Source organism: Vigna umbellata, chromosome 4 (genome assembly GCF_029865625.1).
Source record: "Vigna umbellata cultivar VRB3 chromosome 4, Vumbellata_1.0, whole genome shotgun sequence".
NCBI classification, from domain to species: Eukaryota; Viridiplantae; Streptophyta; class Magnoliopsida; order Fabales; family Fabaceae; genus Vigna; species Vigna umbellata.
The window spans coordinates 48059754-48078086 of NC_142168.1; the positions used below are offsets into that span (position 1 = coordinate 48059754).

The window sequence follows — 18333 nt, forward strand, 5'->3', positions numbered from 1 at the left end:
GTTTATGAGTGACAAAAAAGCACAAAAAGAGTATAATAGGTTTCTTGACTTGTATTTGCCTCTTTTGTCTTCTTTCGTTTATTTTGGTTGTAGAGAAGTTTATAAACTGTTATTTTCTTTAAAGTACAAGCAATGTGGGACTTCACATAGTTTGGACTTAAAAGAAAAGAAAAATAAATAAGCTTTCTCCTTTTGTTGCTTGTAGTGCAAGTAATCATGCATAGTTTGTAGTTTTTGATTTCTAGACTTGCTAGGAAGCTTACAAACCCTTTAGAAATGGAAGAATTAAGAGATGTGGGACTAAGAGTCCATGAAGACGTGGTTTTCCATACTTGGAAGCATTCCAAGTCGCACATCCCTTAAATCTCTCCACTTAACTCATCCTTAAGGCTATATAAGCAACCTAGGGGTCTCCTTTGTACACACCTTTGAATGAATCAATTTTAAGAGTGAATTGCATTCTTGCATTTCTTCTTTGAGATAGTAACTTGTCTCATAGTCTTTCTAAGGATCTTATCTTGAGCAAATCAAGTGGCGATCTACTCATGGGCACTTATCTTGGAATCCTTTTCAAGTGGCGTGTCTACATCTCATAAGTTTTCCCTATCCTTTCTCTTTTCCAATTTTTAATTCTTTTCATTCCTTAATTGTCTTTAAAATAGTTCTCTCTAAGCATGTTATTCCCTATCAAAGAGGCATTTTTCCTAGTTGAGCACTACGTTTGTTTCTATGAACCTTCTTGGAACAATATTGAGGTTTCTCAAACATGTATCAAATGAGTCACCATAGACAAAGAAGTCATCCATGAAGACTTCAATTCTTTTCTGAGCCAATTCAGAAAAAATAACTAGCATGCATTTGTAAAACGTGGTTAGAGCGTTACACAGTCCAAAATGCACTTCCTATATGTAAAGATACCAAAAGGACATGTGAATGATGTCTTTTCTTGGCCTTAAGGATGCACAACTATTTGATTATAGTTTAAGTATCCATCAAGGAAGAAATAATATTCTTGTCCAACTAATTTCTCTAGCATTTGATCTACAAATGGAAGTGGAAAATTATCCTTCCATGCATTTTTTATAATCAATGCACGTCCTCCATCCAGTGACAATTCTAGAGGAAATTAATTAATTCTTCTCATACAAATAATTGTTGTCCTTTCTTTCTTGGGTACGACTTACCCATGGACTATTATAGATTGAGTAAATCACACTTGCTTTAAGTAACTTAATCACCTATTTTCTGACCACTTCTTTCATGGTTGGGTTGGGCCTCCGCTGTGGCTGAGCCACATGCTTGTAGTTGTCCTCCATTAAAATTTTATGCATTCGATATGATGGACTAATTCCTTTTAATTCTATGAAGGTCCACTTAATGGCTTTTTCATTGACTTTCAATACTTTAAGCTATCTTTTCTCTTCATCAAGTGTGAGAGAGTTACTTTAAGATAATTGACTTACTACACTCTTTCTCTAAAAATGCATATTTTAGATGAGGTGGTAGTTTCTTTAACTCTGGTTTTTGAAGCTACATCTCTGCTTAAGTGATAGAACACCGTGGCTGCAGCACTGGGTCAACATTTATTGTAGCTTTTTACAGAGCATCAATTGGTTAAAAGGCGCTTGCATCAATGAGAATTCTTCTAAGTATTATTCTTTGAATGTCTTGAAGTGTCTGCATCCATTGGTTCTGGCCTAGAGTCTTAGTACTTGGCATGGTCTTTTCGGTGTTCGGTCTGAGCTCACAAGGGTCAGTTCATCTAATTGGTTCACTCTGTAAGTAACGTTCGTTCTAGTCGTTCCTTTGATACATATAGTTGTACTCGGTTTCTTTCTCAACCCGACAGTAACCCTCTCGGTCTTAATCTGTTCTGGAACTGGAGACCTATCGGTCTCACTCCAAGTGCTCGGTCTCGTTAAAAGTTAAAGTTTAACGTTCGGTATTTGGTACCCTTAGTGATCCTTGTACAAATGGTTTAATGGAGATGATTAATAATGAAAGATGAAGAGAATATGATATGGATGAAATGTGTTGAATTATGGACGAGCGTTCCGGAGAGGAATGACTCATGATTGTATATTAGAATTGGTAAAATATGAATGTAGGCATGCTAAGCTGGCGGTTCATCCTAATGTTCCGTGATTACTCGTCCTCACGTAGAGGAGGGTAAGTCATGTGTGGGAACGGCAGGAGGTCCTAGTCCTTATGGTTAATTTGGACAGATAAGACTAACCTCGGGTGGCAGCTGTTGAGGGTATCCTAGTTACTACATCACCTGGGTGCACGAACGTCGTAGCTACACAGATTTCATACAGTTTGGACAGTCAGTCTAGTATTAGGCTTTGCATGAAACGTATGATGAATTATATTGTTTGGTTGATTGTGTGAAATGTATGTTTATACATGAATTAAATTATATAAGCTTACCCTGTGTTTCCTGTCTTATCTGTTTTGTACGTTCGTCTTTATCATTGCAATGATCATCCGTTGTGGATGTGAGTAGAAGGAGACGACCTGCTGGAAGAGGCGTTGGAAGAGAAAACTTAGTAGAGGTAGAAGTTAAGACGGAACAGTAGAACTGTTCGGTCAGTAGTTTAGTTTGATAGTAAGGTGGTCGTTCGATCACCTTCTCCTTTTGTTTTGTATGATCGTCCGGTGTTGGCTTTTGTAAACCGTTCGGTCAGAATTGCTTATCTTGTACAATTTAAGTTTGTAGCTCTTTTTTTAAGGTTGTTCGACCACAAGCGTACGTTCTTTTTTAATGTAAGACTGAGCTGTAATATTACTAAATGTGATTATTCTATTATATAGTTTTAGACTGTATTTTTGGGATGTTACACAAATCCTATCCAGCAAATTCATTTTGAAACAATCTTTCCTTTCAACTAAATACTTCAAAGCCTAAAATACATTAAAGTTCACATCTTCATCCTGCACTCGAACCTTTAATTTCCTATTGTCCACATCAATTATGACTTTCGTAGTTTTCATGAATGGTCTGCCTAAAATCAATGGCCCTTCAGAGTTTTCCTCTACGTCCATGATCACAAAATCAATTGGGAAATAAAACTTGTCCACCCTTACTAGTAGATCTAAGAATGTTTGACTGATCTGTCAACCAATTACATAGTCATTCTTGTGGGTAATATCTCCACATCACCAACTATCTTGATCATTAATAGTGATATAAGATGGATGCTTGCTCTTAAATTTAGTCAAAAATTTCCAACTTTCAACTTTCGTATGGTTACATGTAGTGTGAAGCAATCTAGATCACAAGTTTTCTATAACATATGTTAGAACAAGAAGAGAACGAGCGTCTGACCGAACGCTACGAACACACACCAACAGAGTACTGTAGCACTGACGCCAAAGGACGACCAACAGGACACGAGCAGCATCGACCAACTAAGCACTTTGTACCGAAAGGTGAGCAGAGAAAGAAAAGAGCAAAACTCAAACGCAAAAAAAAAGCGTATATTCACACTGATCTCTAAAAATCAACTATTTACAAGTACATAGGTCCAATATTTATAAAATGAAAAGTAACTGGCAAGGACAGTTAATCAACAGTTGTCCTGGCCAACTAACTAACTAGCACTCGGTTTAACTCTAACACTCCCCTCTAAGCCGAGCACTTAGAGGTAGCACCCATCCTTGCCAGCCTATCTCGCGCACTACGTTGAGACCGAACGGTGTGTGACCGAACGATGTGTTTGGGACTCATAGAACTCACACTTGCTAGTCCATTGAGCAACGATTCTTGCCAATCACGTGACGAAGGCAGATGCCAACTTGCGCGTGTTGTGGGACCAAGACCGAACGGTTCGAAAGAGCGACTGAGTGACATGACCGGACGGTTTGAGTGCGGTTGCCAGTTTGACGCTCTTGAGTGACGCCTCGCTCGGTTGAATGAATGTTGTGGTCGAGTGTGGCTGAATGACGTGACCGAAAGGTGTTTGCCATGTCTCGGTTCTCCTGTGACTCCTAGACTGAATGACGTGACCGAACGGTGTTCGTCATGTCTCGGTTCACCAGTGACTCCCTATTCTTCTTTGGCAGCATTCCCTTCAACGCTTTTCTTCTTCTTCCCTAGCTGAACCGATCGGTTTTGCGCCTTCTATATTCAAGGCTTCTGGTTGACCGAACGGTTCTGCACTTGCAAACATAGCTACATGCACCAGACCTTCTTCATTACCAGTCCGTGTATTAGTATTCATCTTGCCAGATTCTTCACACATTGTAGACTTCACTAGGTTGATCTGAAATGTTTTATCCTTCGAGATCTTGCTCCTCAAGATCAGGTTTTTCTTTTTATCAAACACTTCAAGCTTATTGAAGCCTCTCATTACTATTGTAAAACCCTTTTGAATAAACTGGCCAATATCCAGAAGATTGTACCTTATTGTAGGCACAAACAACACACCAGTTAGAATGACACGCGAGCCATTCTTCCTTCTGATAACCACATCACCAACTCCCTCTACCTTTGAAGTGCTATCATCAGCAAATTTCACCATACTCCTCTTGGTTTTATCAAAATTTACAGACCATTCTCTATGGCAAGTCATATGATTCGAACATCCCGAATCCAAATACCACAGTTTATCTTGAGAATGTGAACTTACTTTAGATGTAGTTGTCATCAATATGATGGGTTATTCTGAATCAGACTCCACTTAAGCTGCATAGGCCTCCTTTCCTTGACCCTTCTTCTGCTCTTCCTTTTCAGCATAACACTCATTAGAGTAGTGCCCATACCTATAACAATTGAAACATCCAATATATCTCTTGTCCTTTTTGCGAAAATTCTTCTCTGGTTTGCCTTCCTCCTCTATTGAAGACCCATTTTGGTCATCTTTGTTGCTATCATTTCTCCACTTTCCTTTACCATGTTTCCCTTTCCATTTCTTGAATGTCTTCTTCTCTACATTTTTTACATGCTGAGCCTTCAACGCCTGCTCCTCGAGTTTGATGGGATTTCTTTCCCGCATCCTCATCTCATACGCCTCCAGAGAGCTTTGAAGTTCTTCTATCTTTAGTTTTTCAAGATCTCTCGACTCCTCAATTGCTACCACAATATGATCAAACATCGGAGGCAGTGACCGCATAACTTTCTCAATCACCATGAGATCAGTAACAATGTCACCACAACCTTTCACCTGGTTAGCAATTGACAGTATTTTGTTGAAAAATTCACTCACCTTATCACCGTCCTCTATAAGTAGGTGCTCGTACTGTCTCCTCAACGCCTAAAGCTTTACCTTCTTCACTTTTTCCCCTCCGGCATGGCAGCCCACCAAGATGTTCCATGCTTCTCTTCTTGAATCCGCATTTTGTATCTTCTCAAAATGCATATCGTCCACACATTGATGGATAATCAGCAAAACATTATCATCTTTCCTCTTAAACTCCTCTTTCTCTGTGTCGCGCAAATCAGACGCAGAAACCACTCCTTCCATTACGCTACTGACATCTTGAACACGAAACAAGACATGCATATGTGTGTTCCACCTGCTCCTGTTCTTGTCTGTGAGAACAGGTAGATTAACAGGCATATCTGTGCTAGCCATTCTTTACACCCTCGATCTTTCACCAAGAAACACAGTCTTGATCTTCTTCACGCTTCAATCACCTCTCCGCCAAGCCTCCGCCAAGCCCTTGATGATTTCTGATGCTCCCAAGTCACGAACCTGAAGCTTTGGATAGAACTGTTAGAACAGGAAGAGAACGAGCGTCTGGAGAACGAGCGTTTGACCAAACGCTACGAACACACACCAACAGAGTACTGCAGCACTGACGCCAGAGGACGACCCAATAGGACACGAGCAACACCGAACGACTAAACACTTTGTACCGAACGGTCGAGAGGTGAGGAGAGAAGAAAAGAGCAAAGCTCAAATGCACAGAAAAATGTATTAATTACACTGATATCTAAAAATCAACTATTTACAAGTACAGAGATCCACTATTTATAAAATGAAAAGCAACCGCCAAAAGACAGTTAATCAACAACTGTCCTGACCAACTAACTAACACTCGGCTTAACTCTGACAACATATACTTCTAAATAATTGCACAACATTCAATTTCTAGTTCCGCAATCTCTTCTTGAATTCATCTTTTCTTAGCCAAATTGGGACATTAATATATTAGTAAAATAATGTGAAATGTTAACTTTAAATTGGTTATTGAAATCAAAGAATCAATGACAATGCATTTTTGGTAAGTTAAGTTATATCCACCACACTTTGACCGAAATTATAAGACGGCGGTAACAGCGGTCGCTCAAGTCTCACGTTGTTTCTCTTTAATGACCTCGACCCGACAACTTCCTCTCTCTTTCTTTCTTTATTATTTTTCATAAAATTTTCTTTCTTTCATTTAATTCTTCTTCTGTCTCTTCCTTTCCCTTCTCGAATGTTAGACAAATCTCCCCCTTCATTTCGGACCAAGAAAACAAAAGTCCCACTTCCCTTCTTATTTTATTTTATTCCTATAATAATAATAATAATAATAATAATAATTTTCATAAATCCGTTTTTTGTTTTTATCCACAATTTCAGTTTTTATAGTTTTTAAACCTTTATTATTAACATTTTAATTTAAATTTTTATTTTCCTTCCCTCTGAATCTACCTTTTCTTCTGTATTCCCGTTCAACCCACGCGTCCAACCTCACTTTCAATTTTCTGTTCCAACAGAAGAGGGAATTGATTGATTTTCTCTCAGGTAATCAACCACCCTTTTCAAGCTTTCGCGCTTCCCAATGGACCCTCCTACACATTGCATTTTGACTTTAATTCAATTTAGTTAATTTGTTTTCTTGCAATGGTTTAGTTGGATCGGTATCGGGGGTTCAATTTTCTTGCAAACACAGCAGATCTGGGTTCTTCAAGGTTAGGAGCTGCTTTTTTGGTTTTTCTTTCCTTTTGATTGTTTTGTTGGAATGTTTGGTCTCAATGAAATGGTGAAAGATCCGAAGGTCGAAAGAGTTACATTGCTTCGTATATTCCCTCAATTGCTTATATTTTGTGCTCCCTTGTAAAAGAAAATTAATGTTTTGTTTTCAGTGCACAAAATTAGTTATACTTTTTATGGGTTGGAGTTGAATCTATTGGGTTTGTTTTTTCTGATATATGTTTGTGTATTTGGTGCTATGCCTTTGTTCCCTACACCCCTTTAAGCTTCATTAATTTTACACATAGATCTCCGAAGTATTAGTAGTTAATAGTATTGTTGAAGCTGTGGATTTTGATTTGATGGTTTTATTATTTTTGTTTCGTTGGTGACACAGGAGTATTGTTGTCCTGAGTCTTGGGGTATAGAAGAAAGGCTGTTTTCCTTGCTACGCGTGTTTTGCATTCTGTGCAAAGTTTGAGAACTAACATCTGGTAGACTGTGCTTGAAATTGTTTTTCTGCTGCATGTGGTTTCTCCTTCGTGGTGCAACACTATTTTATTCATGGGGGAGTGGATTGTTGGAGCTTTCATCAACCTATTTGGAAGTATTGCAATAAACTTTGGGACCAATCTGCTCAAATTAGGGCACAATGAGGTATGTCCGAAGTCTTTTTTATGGATGGAACCGTTTGTTTAGTTCCTCTATTATTATTATGGACATGTTTCTGTTTATATTATAATGATTAATGAGGTACATAGATTGGCTTTGCTATTGTATTTGTTAGGGGTTGGAGACTAGGATACGTAACAGTATTCCTTTTCAGATTTCAGCTGACTTCATAAATGTTTATTGAATTAATGGAGTCATGTATCTTTTTTGTATTCATCTGTATCGTATTACATTATTGCTTTGAATTTGTATGCATGATATTTTGGGTTACGGACATACGTTATAATAGTGAAGCACCGAAATTCATAGATATTTCCATCTGATTCTGAGTTTTAGAGTTGTTTAGTTTCGTGACATATTACATCTTTGAGGGTCAATATTAACTGCAGTCTGTACTACTATTTCTTGAAAGTTGCAATTTGCATTATCAAATTATTTGGGAAACCTAATTTTTATTTTCTTTTGCAGAGAGAAAGACATTTACATGGAAGCGATGGGGTAAATGGAAAGGTGACTTTGAAGCCTATTATATATTTCCAGAGTTGGAGAATTGGTATATTCCAATTGCATTTTTATATGGGTTTTTGCTCCTTTTATCTGGGTGGCTGGTTCCTGATATTTGCTCTCATTGCAGGTATCGTATTTTTCTTTCTTGGAAATTGCCTTAACTTCATTTCCTTTGGATATGCTGCTCAGGTACGTTTCCTTGATGTTATTGGGATTTTTTGTTAAGTAACATATCGTGTACTTTTATGATAGTATGTAGTAGTCTTGTTCTTTTTTTGTTTGGTTGGGTGTAGTAAAATTTGCAAGTTCTTTTGGTTGATTTTGATGGATGTATTTCCATTCACTGTGATTACTCATTCTTATTCTTCTCTTTGATGTGCAGTCACTTCTTGCCGCACTTGGTTCTGTTCAGTTTGTATCTAACATCGCCTTCGCTTACTTTGTCTTGAACAAAATGGTGACAGTCAAGTATGCTAAATTTGAACTGAGACTGCAGTTTAATTTTGCTTTTTTGCCAACTCTAATTCAGAGATGAGAGTTCTTGTGGTTTAATTAGTGGACTTTTGTCAGGGTACTGGTTGCCACCGCTTTCATTGTTCTTGGAAATGTTTTTCTAGTTGCATTTGGCAATCATCAATCGCCTGGTATGTAACATTTTTCTAGTTAAATTAGACCTTTGCTTCTAAGTATACCTGTGGAAACAATGTTGATTAACATGAAGCTGATATGTATACAATGACTTGTTAATTTGGAAAACAGCAACTAGGCTTTTGTATGTTCAAAAAGTAAGAAGCATTTTATACAAGACTTCTGTATGTGGCAACTTAATTTGATCTTTTGTTTAATATGTTCTCTGTGCTTACTGAATGTTACCATTCATTGCTGTTAAACAATTCAATCATATTATAAATCAATTTTGTGGAAGATATGATTTAATGACATTAATAGGAAACAATGAAGTGATTTGATTTGATTACATCAAACAGGGAAATATCTAGGCAAATATTTCTCATTATTAATCATTCGTTTTATTCTTTCTTATTGGATATCTTCTTCATTGTAAAAGATGTGTTTACTCATAATTACTAGTAATCCTTTCAATAGGGTATCAGACAGATACCATCCTCCATGGTCTGTTTTGTCACTAATTCGTTGTTAGGCCATGACTTTTTTCTAGACGCATTGGCCCTGAATGCGTTACTCTTTCACTCTCACTCTCGGGTAAACAATCACTGCAACATTTTGGCTCTCCTGCAGCCACTGTGCTTTCTTGCACTCACTGTGTCCTTCAAGTATTTTTCTCTACAGCAGCCTCTGCACCCTTCAATCATTTTTGCCTTTCGGTAATTGCCACACTCTCTGACTAGTTTTTGCTATTGATAGCCAACACACTCTGTGCTTCCCACTCCTTGACAGCTGCGTGCCCTCAGAGCAAATTTGCTCTCTGGCAGTTGTTGGACATTTTTGCTCTCCTTCAATTGTTGTGCCCTTTGACCATGTTTTCTCCTTGGTAGCTGCTATCCTCTTCAAGAAATTTTGCTTCGTGGCAGCCCCTGTGTTATGTGGGCATTGTTTGCTCTCTGACAGTTGTTTTGTCCTCTAAGCAATTTTGTTCTTCCGCAGCCACTGTGCCCTCTGACCCTTTTTCTCTCCGGCAGCCACTGCATTCTTCAAATACTTTTTGTTCTCTAGCAGCCGCTGCAGCGTCCTTCGAGCATTGTCTACTCTCTGGAGGCTGCTACATCCTCTGACCTCTTATGCAAACCTAGGATTGAAGCTGTCCTTTTATGGAAACTGCTATGTTGTATGAGTGAAGCTCGGATACATCAATGGGAAATCATTTGCTCGCTTCCAACGTGCCTCTGACAGCTCTGGAAGTGAAGCCGCCCAGTTCTTGAAGGTGCCCAAATGACGCATCCCAACTCTTGAATGCGTTGTAGTGGCACTGCAGCACTGGAAGTGATAGCAATGAGCCTTTGCATCGGTGCTGGAAGTGATGTTAATGAGTTTTTGCAGCAGCACTGTTGTCACTCCTCTTTAATGTCATTGACGAACATTTTGTTCTCCCTGTGGGGGTGGAGTGGTGTCCTCATATCCGCAGATAGGCCTTCAATGGGCTTGTTGCCAGAGTTCGGGCCGGAGGGACCAAGGACTTCATGGCGGCTGCGGGGTTGTCAGAGCAAGAAATGATAGTGGGTTGCCACCATTGGATATCCCTTTGCCCATGAATTCCTCTTTTATTTACATTTATTACCCTTGTTTGTCTTTTCATATGTATTATTCAATATTTTGTTCATTCATTAGTTTTTGAAATTAAAAGAAAATGAAATAAATTTGTTAAACGCCTAAGATTTATTTTGACTTAATTTTTTTTATTATGAAATAGGATCAGTAATTTTGAATAATCTTATAATCATGAAATGTAAATATATGACTTACATAAATATATAATTTATACGGACATATAATTTATAGAAATATGTGTGTGTCCTGTCCCGTGTCTTATAGTTTCTAATTTAGCTGTATTTTTGTCTCCGTGTTGTATATGTGTCTGTATTAGGTCACAGCCAACCACCGCCATGTGCCACCAGTTCCTTGGGAAGTCATCTTCGCACACTTGCACCAAATTGATGCATGAATCTGTCATTATTAACTTTGTTAACTTTAGCAACGAATTCACTTACATGTTCGATAAGTCTCGTGTGTTGATCACATTAGCAATATGTGACTCATGATACACATGTTCTAGCTTGAGGGGGGACTACAAAGATATGATATGATATGATATAGGGAAATATTTTAGCAAATATTTCTCATTTTTTATTATTGATTTTATTCCTTACTATCTCATGTATGTACACTACACACAATTACAAATTCCTTCAATAGATTTCAATGTTGCAAACTAATTTCGGTTAAGTACTTGCTTTTCAGTTTATACGCCAGAGCAGTTGACAGAAAAATATACCAATATGGCATTCCTTCTATACCTTCTAGCTTTGATCTCAGTTGTTGCGTTGCATCACTCCATCTACAAGTAATCTGTAGGATTTAAATACTTGTTGGTAGTTTAATCAAACAAATTTTATTCTTTGTAATTAATATGTGGAATACGCAGGAGAGGGGAACTTCTGCTTGCAGTATCACATGATCTCAGACCCTATTGGAGCATGCTATTGCCTTTCTCATATGCCATAGTTTCAGGTGCCGTGGGTTCATGCTCAGTGTTGTTTGCTAAATCGCTGTAAGTGAGCTACTCCAACATATTGCCATGCTTCTTGACACAATGTCCATGTAATTTGTACCTAATGTAATTTTTTTTGCAGTTCTAACCTATTACGACTGGCTATGTCCAATGGTTATCAGTTGCACAGCTGGTTCACATATTCCATGCTTCTTTTATTTCTTAGTACTGCTGGATTTTGGGTAAGGCTTTTTCTTGGGTAGTGATTTATTTTTGGCTTTTTTAATTCTTTGAAGTTAAGTGATGACAAGTGCGAATGCTAACCCAATCTTTTTAATTTGTGCAGATGACCAGGTTGAATGAAGGACTGTCATTGTTTGATGCAATTCTTATTGTTCCCATGTTTCAGATAGCATGGACTTTCTTCTCAATCTGTACAGGATTTATATATTTTCAGGAATATCAGGTACTTTCTCTTTCACATGATATACACTGGTAGAGTTTGCTTTGCACAGGCACTCTTAGAAGTTTTAATTATATTATTAAAGATTAAAAATTAAATATCAACTCCTACTTTGATAGAATGGAGTAACTTAAGTACATATTTCAGAAAATCCAATCTGTTACATCGTTTAGAAAACATCATGGGTTCAACAATCAACATACAATACACGACCTAGTCTAGATAATGTAAGTCAATCTCAGATAATTAACTTAATCATGCTTCTATATACATTTCTAAGTTGTGAAGAAGTCGTATGTCACAGTGTAACTGCGTTTTATAGCTTTTACTGCAGAGGAAGGATGCGAGCTTCCAAGTTCCAAAAGTACTGCAGAAAATGCATGAAAATCTGTGCAATTTAAATAAAATAGAAACTAGCAACAAGAGGTAGTTAAAATCATAATTATACAACATCACAAATCTTGGGATGTTAATACTTATTGTATGATCCTACAGAATTCATAAACTCAAACACAGAAAATAACATAAATAAGCAAAGAGGACATTTCAGTTTAGATCAGCGGCACCTGGGTTTTCCCTATACCAGGGATCTAGACTTTGAAGAGAATAGGAAAACAGAAAACCCAGCAGCCAGCAAAAGACAGGTGACAAGTGAATCACCCAGCAAACTCAGGAAACAGAGGTGCAGAGGAGAACAACCATGGAAGAGATGGAAATGAATGGAAAAGAGATTCAGCATTGACCGGGTTTTCAGCTAAGAATGGGTGGAAATGGTGGTAAAACGTGCCAATTTGGGGTTTGGAACCTAGGTATTTTGGGTTGCGAATAGATTGAAAATTCTCAATGTGAACAACATACCAAGTGTTCAAACAGAAATATAGCAGAGTATTGCATAATTAATTGAAGCTGGACTATTTAGGATGACAAAAGAAATGTATATTTCAAAATTTAAAATTTGCCAGGAACTGAAGATGTGTATGTTAGGTACAAGAGAATAATTGAGAAGAAATGACTATATGTTGAGAAAAAACCTTGTCTTTCGTTTATAGGGCTTGATTGCCACATCATTAATTAACCAGGTTCATAAAATGAAAGTTTATTGCGATCAATTGGGAGAATATAAATTGTAGCTGAACCACTCTTGAAGGATCCAATTTGTTTTTCTTCTTTTGTTATCAGATTCAGTGTTATATGGTTTGAATTATTGCCCCTAGAATCAACTGATTTGAACATTTCAGGTTTTATTCAATATTTCGAAACTGGATGCGTTTATTATATTTTTAATTGAAAAGACATAAAACTTGTGAATAATCAGTGGTGTTTGATTGCAAAAATTTCTACCAAATGATGAGATATGCAGCTGATAACTGCAGCTCGTCTCCATTTATTTAACATATCTTTGGTCTATAAGTAGACAGAGTCATCTAGTACCTTCTCGAATCTAGAAGTAAATGTTTCAAAACCTTTGATTCTTGTATCACTAGTATTTTTTATATTTTATTTTTGTATGATGAGTGTTTGTGTCATTACTTTGGTGAAAGATGAATATGTTTACATAATGAATTTTAGGTGTCATGTAAAGCTTACCTTCCTGAAAGCAGGTATTTGATGCGTTACGGACAACAATGTTTATACTCGGAATGATGTGTGTATTTATTGGCATTTCTTTACTGGCACCAGATGAATCAAAGGGTAATATAACTTTATAATTGTTTTAGGTTTTATATAATTCAAAGTATGCAGAGGATAATACGGAACTATTTTTTTCAGGTCCTGAGCCGAAAGATGGTACTTTGGATTCTATGGCGTCTTCTGCCACTTCAACAGAAGTGAACAGGTAGAGTATAATCCCTTTGTATGACTTAAATAAAGTCAGGACATGTAGCCGCATAGTTTACTACATTTATGTGGAAGCAAAATGATTGATGTACTGCTACTAGTTAATGGTATCATCTTACATTTCTTCCGTAGGTCTGTTTCAACTTAACAATATCACACATAAAAATTTACTATCTCCATCCTCATTTATAAGAAAAAAAATACTAATTTCATATAGACCGATTAAAGAAATCAGTTAAATGTATTGAATTTTATTTATCTCTTAATATTCTTCTTAAAATGCCCTTATCATAATAAACAATACATATTATGATGGTGTAACCAAAATTTAGACATTAATTCAAGTTAAGTATTTGAGTTAAAATATGCTTGTATTTGAGAACAAAAAGGTTAAGATTCTAGTATTGCTCGAAATAAACAGCCGAAGGCCACTTAAAACTTGTTGATACAATCATATATGACTATATTTTCTTGTTTGTTTTATTTTGTTTCTTCTTGAGAGTCAGACTCTCTTGTTAATGTTGCAAGCTTTCCCTGATGCATATTGCCTGTATATTATAGGTTGGTAGTGTCTACTGAAGAAGCAGAAAACAAAGACCCAAGATCATTTGTCAAAGCAGTGCTCATAAAGTTAACAGATTTGTTGGTCAAGGCAAAGGTATTGTTACGTGTTGCATTAACATTAATTGCAAATTGTGCCACTTGTTATGATGATAAATGAATTTTTGCTATATCTTTGCAGACTTCTTGCGCATTATCTCTTGGTTTTGGGGAGGATACCATTAATGCTTCATCAGTTCTTGTGATGCCAATGATGTCATCGAGAATGACTGGATTCAGAGGTAACGGACTTGAGCGAGCAAGAATTTTGTCCATGAGAAATTCTGGTTGGAGCAAGATCTCAATGGATGATGAAGATGCTCAAAAATTGTTTGATGCTAGTTCAGTTCTTCCTCCTAGCCCTTAAAGGTTGTTGACAATCAAAGGATGTCCCACGGTATGATTTTTTCCCTTGATTTTCCTTTTCTTTTGATTGGAATAGTTGAGATACGAAACCATCATGATTCAATTTATTTGCTGTTAGAATTCATGTAATAGGAAAAAAAAAGTATAAAAAATTTGTTGTATATTGTATATACATATTGTAAATTTTTTCTTGCATAATTGAAATTCAAAAGAAAAAAAGAAATCTATGGAAGTTTTATGCTTGATATTCATTTTTGCCAGACAAATTACTATTCAATTCCTATGTATTATTAGTGAGGTTACAAAATTGTAAATTGGGATTGGTATCTGCGAATTCGAAGGCTAGATATGTTAGGTACTAAAAGACATGTATTCTTTATATATATATATATATATATATATATATATATATATATATATATCCATGTTTTTTTTTGTTTCTACATCAAATTCAGTCTATTAAGTGATTTGCATAATTGTTTTCCCTTTGTATGACATTGATCTATCTTTCTGTTTGATTATCATTAGAATATGTGATGCAATATTTTTATAACCATCGTACGGCATCGCACGTTTCTGTTATTATATATTTAGACTAAATGAGCAATTTAATTCTTGAATTATATATTTGTTGTTATTTTAGTTTTTGAAACTAAAGAACATCAAAGCTCTTGATCATTTCAACTGTTCAAGTTTCTAATATTAATATTTATTTATCTATAAACATATATTATTATTATTATTACACCATCTCTAGTCTTGGGATAAAATAGTAAAAAATTTATAGTTGTATGGAGTTAGACAAAATTCTTAAAGAATTTTATTTTAATTTAAAGGATTAATATAATAAGATATAATTCATTTAGTCTTTAAAAACGATAGCTCAGGATGACCACAATTTTATTGGTTGAATAAAGAGACATCAAAATCTAAAACTGAAGTTGAACGAGACAAACGAGGCCAGAAAAAGCAAACCAAGGCACAATTGCTTAATTTTTTCTTTTTTTTTCAAAGATTTGGTTGTATATGACTTGGAGCAACTTCCAGGTGTATGGTGAGTATTTCATACACAAGACAACCTATAATTTGGTACATTACGTGTTTGCCCAATTAACAGGTCTTAGGTTTTAATTATTTTTAACATTTAATCTTGATTAGCTTTGTTTGGATTCGGGCTATTTATTTATTTATTTTCTATTTTTATTAATATTTTTTATATTTTCTTTTCTATGTCGGGTGTAGTTTATAGGGGTTTTATATCAATCTGCACGGGTTTTAGGGTGAGACGAAGAAATCGATTTTATCTGTCTTCACGTTGAATAATGGGATTTGACTAAGTTTGGATTTCAAGTAAAATAGGATCAAATACAAGGAATTGCTTATATCATACACGTTAACTTTTCTGTATTTTCTGAAACATAAAACTAAGAATTGATTTAATCTCCACTGTAACTTCCACTTTTTTATTTTAATTTACCTGAAACTAATAAAAAAACTTATGTTTAGAAATATGAAAAGTTAACCGAACATATTCTCCGGAAATATAAAATTATATCTTGGAACAAACAACCAATTATTCTAAATGTGTTTGAACACTGAAAGGGAAAAAATCTCTTCAAATTTGTTGATAATATATGCAAGTTATAATGGGTAGCATATTAATTAAAGTGGTGAAATAGACAAAGTGTGGTGGAAAAACTGTGAGAACTGTCTGCTTCGGCTTGCTTTGTTTCTAGTATGTCAAAATTTGGTTGGGTCGGGTTGGCTTGTCAAGTCAATATGAGCTTAAATTTGTAATATATGACGGGTTACTAGTGGGTGTTTCATTCTGCATCTCTAATACTTCATCTATCATCTTTAATTTTTTTAGAAAAATCATCTTTTAACCTAAGTAAATATATTTTTAACTTTTTCTCTTTCTTATTAAAATAATCATACACATTTTTATCTCTCCATCCTCTAACAAATTCTTAAAATTTTATTTTTTATTTATAATTTAATAACTATTTAATTTCATTTTAAAATTTAATATTATTTGATATTTTTTCATATTTTAAGGATTATTAAATATAATTTGTATTATTATAATAATGTAACATCCCAAAATACAGGAATTACCATAATTGAGAATTAATTACAATTAACAGTAACATAAACAGTCTTTGCATTAAATCAGGATTAAAAGCCGAACGGCATCAGTACAAAAGAACGCGCATAACGCATACAAGGGAAAACCTTGAACAGACGTTCTTAGATAAATAAAACAACGTACGCCAAAATAGAATGATAGCTGATTAAGACGAACGGCCTTTCAAAATACTTGGCCGAACGTTCACGCTACACTAACATTTACAATTCTATTCTAACGAGCACTCTAAGGCTCGGCCTTCACTTCAACCTCTACCAGATTAGCTTCATCCAAATTTTCTTCTTCCAGCATTTGCTCAAGGGATGCACCACCATCTGCTCACATCCACAACGGATGATCATTGCATTTTGACAAGACGAAAGTACATGGACAGTAGACAACACAATGGAAATGCAAGGGTAAGCTTATAATATTTAATTTATACAATCAACACATACGTTTACAGTTAAATCCAAACATATAACATGTAACTCATCAATTATCAAGCATAGAAATACATATATAAGACAGACCGTCCGGACTGTATGAACCATGTAGTTACAAGCGTCCTTGCACCCGAGTGGTGTAGTAACTGATCAAATCTTCCAGCTGCCACTCGAGGTTAACCCTATCTGTCCGAAGTACTCAATGGACTAGGGCCTCCTGCCACTCCCACGCATGACTACCCCCTTCTACTTGAAGAGGAGTATCACGGAATATCAGGATGGACCGCGAGGCTTAACTTATCCAGGTTCATACTTTACCAAATTTCACATTCAACACATCTGAGACGTTCCTCCTTGGAACGCTCGTTAAAATCCACTTCCATTAATTCATTCAAAATATCATTCGCCCATATTAACCAGTTCTCTTATTCACATTTTCATTCAGTGTTACATTCTCGTAACATTAACAACATGCCTCCTTTAATCAAATAAGAACGAAATTATTAACGTACCTTTGTCTACACGTTTCTGAACAAAAGAAACGAACTCTTGTCCACTTACGGACGTTAAGAATACTTAAATAATTTAAATGGGATTGAGTTTAGAAGATCAGAATAATACTTAGAAAATTTTGAGTACGAAGAATTTAGGTTGAATCAAGAGGATAAATACCTTACAGGATAACTTAGATAAATAAGCAGAGTATGTTTAATTCAGAAAACAACACTTACTGTCAATGACCGAACGTTCAATAATTAACTTTGGACGAACGCCAAGTACGTTCGCTCAGAATTCAATGATAAGGACGAGCGTTCAGTTATAAAACCGAACCCTGCTTTGGACGAACGCTAGGTGTATGACCGAGCATAAATCAGAATGAACGCTTGGCAAAACCCGAGCGCTATTTGGGACGAACTCTTCGGTATAAGACCGAACGCCCTGTAGAACGAACGTTCGACATAAGGCCGAACGAGATTAAGGACGAACGCTTCGGTATAAGACCGAGCATTACTTATTCATAAAGTTTTAAATATTTAAATACTGCTGAGTTAGACGAACGCTCAGATAATTCAATTGGGGACGCTCGTTCTCGAGCAGAATTCCTTCCAAATGAAGGAAATCCCAATCTAAGTTATTTTACTGAAAACCGAACGGTCTAAGACCGTACAGTGACGAGCGTCATTTATCAGAGGGGATGATTTGAAATTTCAGATTTTTAAATCTTA

General features: G+C 35.9%; 1 protein-coding gene and 1 pseudogene across 3 annotated transcripts; one reads left to right on the forward strand and one right to left on the reverse strand.

Annotated features, from left to right (window-relative positions):
* Positions 1-4682: 4682 nt before the first annotated feature.
* Positions 4683-5576, reverse strand: LOC148200434 (uncharacterized; annotated as a pseudogene).
* An 846-nt stretch (positions 5577-6422) lies between these two features.
* On the forward strand, positions 6423-14784 carry LOC124841035 (magnesium transporter, putative (DUF803)). Of its 3 annotated transcripts, XM_088113912.1 has the most exons (16): positions 6423-6734; positions 6843-6901; positions 7300-7324; positions 7401-7559; positions 8043-8127; positions 8209-8270; positions 8464-8549; positions 8652-8725; positions 11016-11118; positions 11200-11325; positions 11408-11507; positions 11612-11731; positions 13330-13420; positions 13499-13565; positions 14129-14225; positions 14310-14784. In XM_088113912.1, exons 4-16 carry the CDS (start codon positions 7467-7469, stop codon positions 14532-14534), a joined length of 1329 nt encoding a protein of 442 aa, XP_087970038.1. In that variant the 5' UTR covers positions 6423-6734; positions 6843-6901; positions 7300-7324; positions 7401-7466; the 3' UTR covers positions 14535-14784. The 3 variants fall into 3 exon arrangements, with proteins under 3 accessions (XP_087970038.1, XP_087970039.1, XP_047173155.1); XM_088113913.1 differs by lacking the exon at positions 7300-7324; XM_047317199.2 differs by having other exon boundaries at positions 6424-6734; positions 7300-7559.
* The last annotated feature ends 3549 nt before the right edge of the window (positions 14785-18333 follow it).